Source organism: Dermacentor silvarum, chromosome 5 (genome assembly GCF_013339745.2).
Source record: "Dermacentor silvarum isolate Dsil-2018 chromosome 5, BIME_Dsil_1.4, whole genome shotgun sequence".
Classification (NCBI taxonomy): domain Eukaryota; kingdom Metazoa; phylum Arthropoda; class Arachnida; order Ixodida; family Ixodidae; genus Dermacentor; species Dermacentor silvarum.
The window spans coordinates 4,189,029-4,202,696 of NC_051158.1; the positions used below are offsets into that span (position 1 = coordinate 4,189,029).

The 13,668-nt window shown below is 47.8% G+C and overlaps 1 protein-coding gene across 1 annotated transcript in view; it reads left to right on the plus strand.

The window, feature by feature from the left end:
* Window positions 1–1,345: 1,345 nt before the first annotated feature.
* LOC119452817 (translation initiation factor IF-2-like) overlaps window positions 1,346–13,668 on the plus strand; it is a 51,756-nt gene continuing 39,433 nt past the window's right edge. Inside the window, exon 1 of the mRNA XM_049667295.1 lies at window positions 1,346–1,817. Coding sequence (XP_049523252.1) covers window positions 1,491–1,817 — 327 coding nt within the window. The 5' untranslated portion in view covers window positions 1,346–1,490. The remainder of the gene's footprint in view (window positions 1,818–13,668) is intronic.

Genomic DNA, 13,668 nt, shown 5'->3' on the forward strand with positions numbered 1-13,668 from the left:
TAATGCTATTAGCATTCTTTGGCAACTTCACCCAGTTTGCGGTAAGCCATGAGAGCACCAATACGTAGGCGGTTGTTTCATGAACTACATGAGATGCATGTCATGACATTCATGTCATCACATATAACTTACGTTCGTCATACACTCTTGTCATTGTATGCCAATTTTGGTGCATACCAAGTTAACGAAACGACCATGAGAGCACAAAGTCGTAGGCGGCTTAGATAGATAGATAGATAGATAGATAGATAGATAGATAGATAGATAGATAGATAGATAGATAGATAGATAGATAGATAGATAGATAGATAGATAATAGATAGATAGATAGATAGATAGATAGATAGATAGATAGATAGATAGATAGATAGATAGATAGATACTGTCAAAGCAGCAAATGTTGGCGAAGAAATGCTTCGCATTTAAAAAGTAGCACTTTCGCCCGAAAGGTGAAGCACCGATTGCGGTAGCAAATTAGTGGACAGCTATACGAAGTAATGGTAGTAGTTTTATCGGTCGTATAAACTTTTAAACGTAGGCATACATGGTGCCACGTGCGCACAAGCAAACATGAACGCATCTCACTCGATGACCGGAAAAATCGCTGTCAAAACGCTGGAGTGAGTAAGCGCGGCCGCAGCAGCGAGCGAATTGACCTTCGCGCCGCCGCTCGCATCAACGCGAACTAAGCCGCGACAACACAGCGCAGGGCGGACTTTGCCCACGCCGCAGAATGGCTTTCAAGATACAGCCACCCAGCCGGGCGCGCGTTGGTGAGCTCCGCCATGAATGCAGTGGGTACGCGCCGCTCTTCAATGATCCTCTCGCCAACTTAGGTCACTGAATATTTGCCACTGTTTGCGGGCAAAATGCGAACATTTCTCAGCTGTCACACGCACCGGAGCTGCACGAATCTCGTTTTGGAGTCAATGCACGGACTTCTCGGCAGCGCCACTACGTTAGCGCAGCGTTTCCCGCAAAAAAACTGCGCGACATGGAGCTCAGCTGCCGCTTGAAGCGTTTCTCAGCGCATGCACCGGGGCGCCACGCATTTCGGAGGCTACGCTCAGGCTTTGAGGCGTTGCTGCGGTCCACGCCTCTACAGGAGGCGCTTCGATGCTGTCAATACATTGTGTCTCTATTGCTCCAGTGCTAATCGCATCACCGTAGAGGGTCATCGTGAGATGGTTTCTGCCTAATATTTTAAATTTTATTTTAGAAGCAGCGTTCGCGTCTTGGCAAATCACCCGTTGTTGGTACGTGCCATAATCTAGGGATCATCATTATTATCAGCTGCATTTGAAGGGCACCGCAGGAGGAGCCTGGGTATGTATCTTTAGGCCTACGAAAGAAGAAGTGCGCGAGCCGTGCGCGTGGCATTGCGCTTGTTCTTCCGGGGGAGCGTTGAGGGCTGCCGTTAGCCTGGTCATCGGCGCATCCTCGGCCTTTGGAGAGACCGTCATTTGAACGCGCACCGCCTGGTTACCGCCATGGGGATCTGGGACGACGACGCGTTCCACAACGTCCTCTCCTTCGCGCTGTTCACCATCTGCGCATTACTGGTGGGCGTGCTCGTATGGGTGCTGCTGCGCCGGTTGCGGCGCCAGCGGGAGATGCGCGACCAGGAGACCATGACAGTCGAGCCGAGTGTCAAGCCGGCCAGCATCGCCGACTCGGTTTCGGGCACGGGCGCCAGCCACAAAGAAAGCACGCTGCAGATACCAGGCGTGGACGCGCACGAGACCACCAAGGGCCACCAGAGGTCGAGCGTCGGTGAAGGGCCGCATCTGGCCTACTCACAAGCACCGACCACGACTGTAAGTCAAACTGCGCGAGCATGTTTGTCAAAGCCTTTAAATCAAGGACAGTGCCGGCTGCTTCTTTTGCGACAAGTAAATTTAACCCCGCAAAGCCCAATGTATAATTTTTGGTACGCTGATTTTGGCACCTAAAACTCTGATTTAAGCACTGGAAACCCTATGCAGGGCCCATACAAGTGTTTTCGATATACCGCAGGGAGTTCTCAGTTGTGGATAGTTGAGCAAATCAATTACTAAGCAAATTATTACCGTACTAATGAATGTGTAGACAATTATTGTTCCATTGTTTTCTTTGTAGCAACATACACCCCTATAGCCGTAAATAAATGTGAATAAGCAGTTTTAATTTTCTTTGATGTGGAATGGCATTCGCGCTTTGTGGGGTTAATGTAACTGCTGTTCCAATATTTAACTTTATTAGAGCTCGCGTGCTGCGCCTTCCAATGCATTCACTCTGGATGTACTGTAGCCACGATCATCTTTAATAGCGTTCACTGTTCACGTCTTTATCGAGAGCCATTACGCGGACACCCGAGGTGAACTCGCGCCATCGACGTCAGCGCTGCCATGTTGCGCCATGTTTTCCCGGTGTCATTGAGGTCACGTGACCTGGTGCTAGTGACGTCGAGTACCGGGGCGCAGTAGGAACAGTGCAAGAGCGGGCCGAGAAGGCTGGTGGCTTCGTGCGCTCTGTGTTCCCACGCGCCGAGTCTTGGAGGTCGAGGGTTTTGCGAAGTTTTGGAGGCGCGGCATAGTTTAAAATGCGAAGGGAGCCGGAGTTTAGGTAACGTTCCCGGGGAGACTTGAACGCATCCTCCCCACCTGCCGACGCCCTTCTTCACGCCAGCGTTGTGACCGCAAGTCTTCGCAGTCGTCGAGTGAACTCTGTTCATGTTGTCTTAGCACGTGTAACACCGCGCTTATTTAGTTAGTGAGCGAACAAACGTTTCCTGCAATTTGTACGGCTCATAAAATTACGAGGATCGCTGAGCGTATAGCCTAACTCTTAGAGAAGTTGTTAAAGAGGTTTTATTGTTTCCATTGAGTTTCTCTAGCCGTAGATCGACTTTCTGTTGAAATGTAATGGTGCCATGCAGAATTTTTTGTCAGAGAATACCTTGCTACTGCTGTCAGTTGTTCACCGTATTTGTGATACGACAGTTTTATGTATAAATAATTGTAACATTACCTAAATAATACCAATATCAGCCTGAAAGTGACTTATCTTTTGTGGTTTTTTACGCTGAATGGCACTGCTTTCACGTGTTCATGTAGATGTCAAAATGTGGATTTTACTAAATGTTACTGTATTTAGAGTGCGGACGCAAATAGAGTTATTGTACTCTCTAACTGATTTCAGGAACTCACGAAAGGGGCCTAAATGTGGGACAAGCAGGTGAACCACCATGAACTAAATGACAACACTGTATTTGCCCTTAGCTGCAATACAAGGTTCGCTCAACAAGGTTTAAAGCCCGAAACCAGTCGATCGGTTACATAAATGGCGCTCAAGCTGCCCGGTCTTCTTGCCTTTACTCCATCATGCTTTGGCTTGTTGTGGATTGGTTAAAATTATTATAACTACGCGAGGCGCGAGATGAGCACAAATCTTCTCGGTTGACTTGCATGTATCATGTAGTGACCCTCGAAATTCGAGGGGCGCATAGTGAGAGCGGTGCAACTCAATACGCATAAATAAGTTCTCCAATGTGGAGCAATGCTCCACGTCGTTGATTTTAGAAGCGATTTTGCCACCAGGTCTACCAATGTGTGCGGTGCTTTGCGATCTACTGAATTTGCTTTGCGGCTCGTATCGGCGGACTCAGGTTAGCTGTATAATGCTGGTAAACGCGAGCTTTTTTTATATGTGTCTGATTTAGTAATCGCAGCCATATTCCTCAAAACAAAGGTAACGGTGGAATAAATAGGTATTCGCTGTGAAGACATTTTAGCAGAGCCTTTTCAGATACAGCAGAACTATCATTCAATACGGAAAATAAACCCAGTCAGACGTTGCAATTTCAGCTCACTCTTAAGCGAGAACCCATCTGCTTCAGCCCAAGTGTGAACTATAGCTCTTTCGGCCCATTTAATCCCCACTAAACGCATGAAACGCTGGACACATCTGGGCCTTGATGAAAATTTGGTGAACAAGGAAGCCAGAGCCTGTAGATAAAGTTTCCACAAGATCACTTGTCCTCAATATCCCGTGTCTTGGCGGATACAAATCCCCTAGTCATACCATTGACTACAGACTGTGGCTTCCTTACTTCGCTCACTGCTGATCACTTCAAGCCACCATGTTCCCGTGACCACAATGGATGTTTTCCAATGTTCAACGTAGACAGCTAAATAGACACCTAAATTGACAGCGGTTATTTTATGTTTCACTGCAGTTCTTATGCAGCGGGCAAAGCAGGCTGCTCCGCGAAGACAACATCGAAGACAAAAACGACGTAGCCCAGTTTGCTGTACAAACAAAACAGCAGCTGAGCAGAATGCTTCGAAACTCGAAGGGAAGGTTGCGTACGCACAGAAAAACGTAGTCAGGATTTCTAGCTGGAGTAATGTAAGCTATGGGGTTCTATTATAGGTACGCACACGCAAAGTGTTAAGATACAGTGATTGTCTGTGATATTCTTAGGTTTTTCTTGTCGACGCGAGAGGGCATCAAGTCACAGGGAAGTCCTTCCTGTGACATCTATTACTTGGGCTCGAAGCTTTCTTCTTATAGCAGTCCAAGCACATTTTATTCTATGCTGGCCAAACATGCAACACACCATTTGTCTTTTTCGAAAATCTGCACGTCATGCCGTGTGTTTTTAAGGGAATCTAAAGTAGCCGGTCCTACAGTTTCAGCCAAAAGATGTCGACGTACTTGTGATTTACGCAATCACACAACTTGGTTTATGCTACGATGTTTAAGTGCACTAATAACGAGGCCTTCTTTTTACCTATTCTTCTCCTGCGTGCCCGCAACTGGCGCAACAGAAAACCGAATAACATTAGGCAACAGCATGCACTTATATGACAATTGGCACGTTTGATATTTTGTGAATAGGAAGCCGCGTCTATTTGTCAGCTTTGGCAGTCGCGTAGAAAGCGTCTCTTGCGACCTAAACGGGCCCAGATCTTTTCTGAACGTCTTTCGATAGGCATCTGCATCTCTCTACTATAAAAATAAAAACACACGCATATTTCTTTCTTCGAAATACTCAACGCGCAGCTGCTACTAACATGAGCGCACGTACATAGTTTGAAGAATGGCACGCTGTTCGCAGGCAGGCGCGGAACTTTATGACTTGTGCTTGTCACTTTTTCTGTACTTCATTTAGTTTGACTTCATTTACGTTATGTTAAGTTTTAGTGCCATGTACACGTCCCATCTTCGCAGGAATTGTTAAATCACCCTTGAAAGCAAAATGTATAGGCTAGAAATTCTCACGCCGTCGAGTTATAATTGGCTTTTTGAAGACGAGGATGTGGGTGTCAGATTTCCAAGCGCAGCATACTTTATGCAGTTCTGGCCCGTCGAATCTAGGGGCATCTGGTTTTGACAGTGTGTGTATATATATATATATATATATATATATATATATATCAAACAAATTCAGCGCCCTTCCCCTGTCGAGAAAATGGGGTAATCGAAGCTTGTAGCAAGATGACACTGTCGCAGGCGTTCCGCTTCGTTTGCCCTAAACTCAGGGTCCGAGGCTCTTCGCTGACGTTTGGCCTGGGCTTCGGAAGCCCTCACGCTAGAATCGGATGACAAGCGTCCCATATACCCATTTTCTCGACAGGGAAAGGGCTGGCGATTTTGTCTGTTTGGGTCCCACATGGCACAAGGGTAGTACAAGGGCGCGTTACAGGTCTCCGAGCCCACAGAGGTGTGTGCCATTGAGCATGGACCCTTTCTGCACTATCGCCAGGATCGGCCCACTTTTCAGCGTTACACCACCACCACCGCCGCGGAAACTTGTGAGCCTATAAAGCTTCACTTTAAAACTATGCGTTCTAAACACACTTTCATGCAAAGGAGCCTGCACAAAATCGAAGACCCACAAGTGGACAACAACTGTTGTTGAATTCCCGTGCCCCGTGTGCCGAGGGCCTCAAACGCGGCATGAGAGACATCGCGAGCGTTGTTAAGATTGCATTCAATGGGATTCTAACCGTTCTCCTGTCGCACAAATTTTTGTTTCTCGAAGGCTGCCCCAGATACCACCAAGTCCCCGCCACCACGCGGCGCGGAACAAATCCCTGAAGCCAAAGCCGAAGCCAAAGCCAAGCCAAAGCCGAAGCCAAAGCCGAAGCCAAAGCCGAAGCCAAGGAGCAGTCGTCCGCGTTCTGTGCAACTTCACCCGGCGATTCCAGGTAACGTATTGTATGGTCTTGCACATTTCCCATCGTGGCACACGGTGCCGTATCTTCGCACGACACTATAATCGCAGACTACTTTCTGTTCCATTTTGAACTTCTTCCCGCGCGAAAAGAACCACGGACACGACAAGAAGGCGACACACGCACGTCGAACTTTCAACTAGGTTTTTTTTTTTTTTTGCAAGTACATGATATACCAGATTTTTCTTTAAACTATACAGACTTTTAGGAAATTGCCTGCAGCGAAACAGTACAAGAATAATCCTTGAACTAGACCGCGACAAAAGGCGGACATTACTTGCAAAATGAATCAAAATGCAGGAATAAATAATTAACAAGAATGCAGTTATCAGATTTTTCAATATTTCGATGGCATGTATTGCAATTTACGAATTGTAGCCGCTGAGTTTTCAAGGCATGTTCACTTGCAACGAATTTGACAATGGCACCGCTTTCGAGATGTACACCGTGAAACTATCGCTAAAAATACAATGTCGTTCCACTTCGTTAAACAAAGCGCCGTTTTATGCAAGAAGCATAACTTTAACTGGACCGCCAGTGCAGCTTGTCGCATACTTTGGGAATGAATATCTCGAAACGTGTGCCATCCAGAAAATCGTTTCAATCGAATACGCCTTGTGAACTCAACGGCTACAATTCGTAACTTGCAGTATATGCCGTAATGTAATTAGTTAAAAAGTTTATTTACGAAATTTTGATTCTTGAATATGCATTTCAATTTCTGGTGCAAACAATTTCCACCTCTTTGTGTAATCCAGCTGAGGGACTTGGATTGTACATCTGCCACAGGCGATTTTTAAATATTCTCTATAGTCTTAAAAAGCACCCGGTATATATCGGAAACAGACGAATAAACAATCAGGCAGAAGACACACGAACAACCTTAGTTAAAATTCAACAGCCGTTTGTGCCACCTTCTTGTTTCGTCTGTCATCTGTTCTCGCTTCAAGATGTTCTTAACAGAAAACCAGCTAACCCAAAAACCAGCCTTCACGACGGTTTCTGTGATGCGAAACCGACAGGGGAGGACACTCTGCATGTCTTACTGTGCCATGTAGTCCGGCATAGTTCGACAGGCGTTTATTGTCATAGATTTCCAGAAAACAGTGCAATTTCATCCGAACTACGAAGCATTGAAGGCGACAGCAAGGTCGAGTGTTGCTCTGAAGCTCTTCGGACGGTGTTGACTACCTCAGGGCGCAATGTGCGCACGACATAGCTTGCGAGCCGACTACTGCTCCGCCGCGGAAGCAGCGCCCTCGAAGCTATGAGCTAGTGTGTCTCAGAATGCTGGCGCTAGGAGGAGTGCCTCCACCGGCGTTGCAGGCCTCGCTCCCGGAGGGGTGGACGAGAAGGGAAACCTTCAGCGTTTGTAACTTGAAGTGTACTGCCCGTCCCGCTCAGACCACTGTATACGCACGACGCTGTGGTGTGCACACAGATGCACAGCAGAACGCTGCCCTGGTTCTGCTGCAGGGATCAATGAGCGGAGATTGACGGTGCTTCCGCTTGGATTCGTCGTTTCTGCAGGCAAACGCACTGGGTGTCATTCGCGTCTCTGAGGACCATCTAACCTTCCACGTGCTCGCTGATACCGGGACAGTGCGGCCGCGCCAGCGCCGACGGCTTGTGCGCCGCCTCGAGTGTCCATATAATTGCTAACTGCGGTACTAGTGTCTACGGAAGCTACAAGTCTGCCGTTTCAGTCACCATGGGGATGACTGACGCTACATGACTTTGCCTTAAATCCGTCTTTTTACAGCGTCAGCTATTATAAGTTCATTCCAGTGGCAGTTTCAGTTCGCGATGGCGTCCACTGCAGCCGCCGCCTCCGCCGACGGAGTGCGTTGACCGTAACCGCTAACGTCGGAAATGCAGAAAAAAAAGTACCTGGTTCCCGCCGGGATCAAACCCGGGCCCGCTGCATGGTTGTCGGATACTCTACCACTGAGCCACGCGAGCGCTTGCTATCAGGTAGCGGGAAAATACCCTATAAACGCGCCCAATAGGCAGGCGCGCAGACGCAGACGACGAGATGCAATTCAGACGAGGCGCGCAATCAACGCGATCCCTAGCCGCCAGTATGGTGCCGCCATCTAGTTAAGGCACCTGCAAACGTAGAGCTACGTGCGCGGCTACAACCAGGCATCATCGGGCTCAGCCGACTGCTGTGCAGAGCAACGTTCTTAGACTACTTGGTGCAGAGAGCATTACAAGCCGCACTCGCCGTCGACGACAGCTGGACAGTTCAGATCGTTCTTGTCAAAACGAGGCGAAGAGACTTTGCCGCGAAGACCCTATTGTGCGTGGTGCCGACATTGGAGCTACTCTTGAGCCGCTCCACTAGCTTACACTGTGACTGTGCTTCGTGTGCGGCGCAGGCCTGTGACTTTTTGTCTTCCGACACCTTTGTGGCTTCGCAAGTTAGTCATTTTCAAGATGAAATATCGCTCTTTAAGTGCCACAGTGCGCAATGGCTATGCATGTACGTGGCCTGGGCTCGTTAGCTTTGTGTGTTTGTAAAACTACGAGCGCTTGGAAATTCACAAAGAAAAAGCGCTAGACTTAACGTCACAGGAAGTTTTAAAGCCACAAGCGCGAAGATCACATTAATCCACGCATTAGCCATCTTATGTATGGCACCGGAACGATGGTCAAAGCTAGTGTTCGCTCGAGCAACTTTTTGCAGAAAACTGTGCCGCTTCGCACTCGCGTAGCAACGCAGGTTGCTACGTGCGACTGTTTCGCGTTTGCCAAAACATAAAAGAGAAAACCGAAAATTATACATAAATTAAACACCCAGAGAAGGAAGGGGGGGGGGGGGGGGGTCGCGTCTGTAACTGCTGTAGCAAGTAAGGTGTTTGCTTTATATATCCAGCTGGTTAAATTAATTTATTTAAATTTATTTAACCTGGTTTTATTTAATTAGGGACTATATTCAGAATCGTTGCAACCCTTGCCCTTCGCCTCCCTAGCTTTCCCTTCGTTTCCCTTGCAGTTTTCTGCAAGTAAATATTTGCGTCATCAGGTCTTAGCCACGACGACAGTCTGAACGCTTGGCAGTCTTCCATGCGGTACGGCAAAACAAAAGCACAATGTATCATGAATATAAAACTTGTCCTTCGTCTTGGTAATGGCACAAAGCGTGATGACGCACAAAAGTAGGCCACGACGCAGGTGCCGGCTTTGTCGTCGGCTCTTATGTGCCTTCTGTGCTGCTTCTACGAAAGAAATTTTCATCTCAACAAAGTTACAACAGAGGTCATTCGTTCGCGCACAGGCAGACGAGCGTTCTCACGAGCAAGTCCAAGCGGCACCACCACTCCCATTCCAAAAAGTCACCGGAGAGCGGCAAGGCTGAGAAAGAGGATGGCAAGGGACGGAAGAGCAGCGCCGCCTCGAAGACCGGCTCAAAAACCGGCTCGAAAGTTGGCTCGAAAGCCGGCTCGAAGCCGCCGTCGAGGCGCAGCTCAGTGCAGCATTCGCAAGCATCGGCCGGCAAAGCGGGCGCGGTGGACGGCAAGGGCGCCTCGTCGAAACTGCCGGCGTCGATGCCCGCGGTTCCCGCGCTCCTGATCAGGCGGCCGTCCACGGACTCCAAGAGTTCGCAACGCTCGAACCGCTCCACGCGCTACGTGCGCGAAACGCCCAAGGTGATTGATCAATTTGATTTATTTATTTATTTATTTATTTATTTATTTATTTATTTATTTATTTATTTATTTATTTATTTATTATTTCAGCGAAGCTGTCTATAGTCGGATACAACTTAAGTCTGCAGTGAAGCCCCGCCCACTCCCTCATAACCGCCAGCCACTGTTCCTCCGCGAGGCTGCATATAGTTCCTACTTCAAACTTTCCCTGTTACCTAAATAAAGCGGCAACCCCCAAAAATAAAATTATAAAAGCGTAACCTTATATACGTTTTCGTTCGTCTAATATAGTGAAACGTACACGTACGACAAGTACAGCCGTATCGGGTACGACGCCATTTTGAAAAGGTCGCATAACGACGATTTTCGTTGCGTCTGTGATTAGCTGGCGGAATAACAACACCCCGCGCGGTCCGTTGCCCACTGCTCTTTTTTAAGTTGTATTCTACTATAGGGCAAACCATCAGCGTATGAGCAAGAAGCCCTCCTCAGCATAGAGTGCGCATGCGCGAAAATAAAAACGAGTGCGAGGGGCGCCAGGCCACAAAGAGAAAGGGAACGTCGGGGTCTCTCGCGGCGAAATGCGCCATTGGCCACGTTTTTGTGACGTAGCTGGCGAGCCACAATGGGAAAGAGAACGCTCTCGCAGCGGATAACTAGGGTGCCTCGATGCCCAGCGCCGCCGTCCAGGGTGGAGACAACCCCGCTGGCGCCGCCATATTGTGTCACACGAGCTGAGACTCAGCTACGCTTGCGTTCATAAAGTGTTACTCGCGGCGCGCTTCCAAGTGCTTTGCCTTGATGAGGATTTTTTTATCGGTGTCCCATCTGCATATCTTTATAACCAATAGCCGTTAACTCGTCGAAGGTCGAAGACGTAAATGTATGGCGCCGGGAACATGCCCCAAGTTGCCTAATTCAATCACATTTAATATGCCGTGTGTATGTTTAAAATACGCACTATTTTTTTTTTTTTTTGCGCTTCGATGCTTGGTATATAAGGTTCGCGACCCTCTGTGTGTGGAAGCTTTTCTTTTTCGCTGTTGTATTTTGGTTTACACGTCACGCCTCCTTTACCGTAGCCAGCCACTCGCGCACGGCGGTTAGTTTCCCTTGCGTTGCGCGTGCTCTTCGCGTTCGTTGCAATTATTTGACGATATCTACCCGCATTTTTTGTTTTTTTGCCCACAAAACTGTGTGTTGACAGGATTAAGCTGGTGTAAAAATAACTGCGATGTGAAAATAAGGTTTAGTTAGGGCTGTAGAGAAAAATGTAACGTAACTTGTCTGTGTCAATCTTGCGTAGTACACACAAGAAATCAAACGATGCACAAAATACATTTACTTATAATGTCTAGTACAACCAATCATGAAAAATCATATGTACATGAAAAATGATATGTACTGTGTGGCGCCTGAAGGTTGTTGAAAGACGAGATAAAAAAATTAATTCGCAAGGTAGGCTCGACACACAATTCGGGATAGAGAGAGTTTTTTTTTATTTATTCATCACATGGGGGGGGGGGGGGGGGTTCAAGTGCGTACATCAACCTTATTACACACAATATAAATCGAAAACAAGAATGCAAACAAGAAAACGCAACCACGGGTAATATTAATCAAGATATCCGGCCAGATATCCAGCCAGAATACATACATCAGCTACCATCGAATACGTCGCATCAGCCAAACACATCGATGGCGAGTACAGAACATTTCATAAATAACCATTAGAACACTGATAACTACATTGAAAAAATAAACAACACTGCATACATATCACGTACAAAAACCGTAAATGAAACTAAGACAGTCAAATACAGATTAGCAATGTTTTTCACTTCGAAAATATAGTCCATGATGATGTAGGGCTGTTGACTTTAACAGACGGCGCCCATCCTGTCGATTTCCCTCGTACTGGTCCTCTTCAAAGTGTTTCTAAGTACAGGTAAAACAACAAAAGTGATTATTGATATGAAAAGTTGCCTTGTAAATACAGAGAACCCATTACAGTGCATAAAAATAAATTTTAGCAGAAGCAATGCTGTATTACCTCGCTTCACACGTTTCGAAGAAATGCACAGGCTACAACAGACACCATGCCAGAAAGCGCCGAAACATTTTGGTCCCATGATGCCCCTTAACTCTACTACACCTGGGCATGCCGTGCACAGGCATTTAAAGACCGTCACAGTACCCACTACGATCGGGAATGAGCACGAATGACCATCGGCTTACGATCACCACGCTACAAATATGTACAAGTCTAAAAAATCAGCTATGTAACGTAACACTCTGAGGTCCGCAAGATATCTCCTGAGAAATCAGAGAAAATCACAATGTTTCGCTTACCACGTACAAAACAGCCGCTCTCCCCAGACGAAGCACTGCGTTCTTTAGTCCCAAATAACCAGTACCGAAAAAAAAAAGAAACAAGAGACACACACGATGTGTGCTTCCCGTGAAAAAGGAAAATAGGTGGCTTACGTGACGATTCGTAGCTAATGTAAGACTATTTCACGGCTAAGCATCTTCGTCAGTCCTTAAAATAAGGGTACAGACAATAAGGGTCAGCCATCAAAACGAAAAAAGCCTATGCGACGCGCGCTCGCAAACCATGCGCTACTCAGACAGCATCGGTGCAGTGCTTACTTAGTTCGTGAGCGAACGTAGGTAAGTGAGCGAGGATCAGAGAATACTTTCTTATTTAAATGAAAACACGGTGCGGTAGTCTAAACATTCTTGACACTTACCTCGCAAATGCAGGAGTTATCCGCTGCCTTCCAGTGATCGCGCTTTACTTGGGCTTCCCATCTCTTCCGTCGCTCTGGGTCCCGGGGGAAGCGAAAACAACGCAGTCCTTTACGCGTCGATCCGGCGCACTTGGGAACACAACAGCCCGTCATGTCGACACGATGCACTTGATAGCTTGTCAGTCATTCGGCTGAACACTGTCTAGCAAGTAGAAGCGTCCGCGAAGCATCCGCGCGCACTGTGCCTCGAACTCAGCACCGGCACCAAGCAATCGCAACGGCTCGCTGTGACACAATATGGCGTCGCAGCGAGAAAGCGGCGGCGCGGGGGCGGTCAAAGGTTGGCACCACCCTGAACGGCGGCGCTGGCATCGAGGCACCCTACGGATAGCGCGTTGGGGCAGCCACCTGTGCCTGAAAACACGTGGCTGTGACGTAATACCAATCCGGTACAGGGATAGAGGTTCATTTTCGCTCCGACGTTACCATGGGACGACCGCGTGTGATTCGTATACGCCCGAGGAGCAGCGAGCGTACGTAAAGGGAATGGCAACCACCAGGGTTCTCTCGCTCGGCAAAAAGGGGGCGCCGAAACGACCCGCGGCGCGATTCTTCTCGTAGCACGTGTGCCTCTGCTGGTGCAAAACGTTTTCGTGTAACTCACGTGCTTTATGTGCGGTCGTACCACCCAAGACAGCTTCGTTGCATGGTCAACCACCTTCAGAAGGTGGAATGACCCGCCGCGGTGGCTCAGTCAGCTAAGGCGTTGCGCTGCTGAGCACGAGGTCTCGGGATCGAATCCCGGCCACGGCCGCCGCATTTCGATGGAGGCGAAATGCAGAAACGACCGTGTGCTTGCGTTGTAGTGCACGTTAAAGAACCCCAGGTGGTCAAAATTATTCCGGAGCCCTCCACTACGGCGTGCCTCATAATCAGAACTTGTTTTGGCACGTAAAACCCCAGAAAGAAGAAGATGGAATGGATTTTCTGTTTGTTTGTTAATCATTCCTTCATTGACTTCATTCATCGATTAATTGAGTG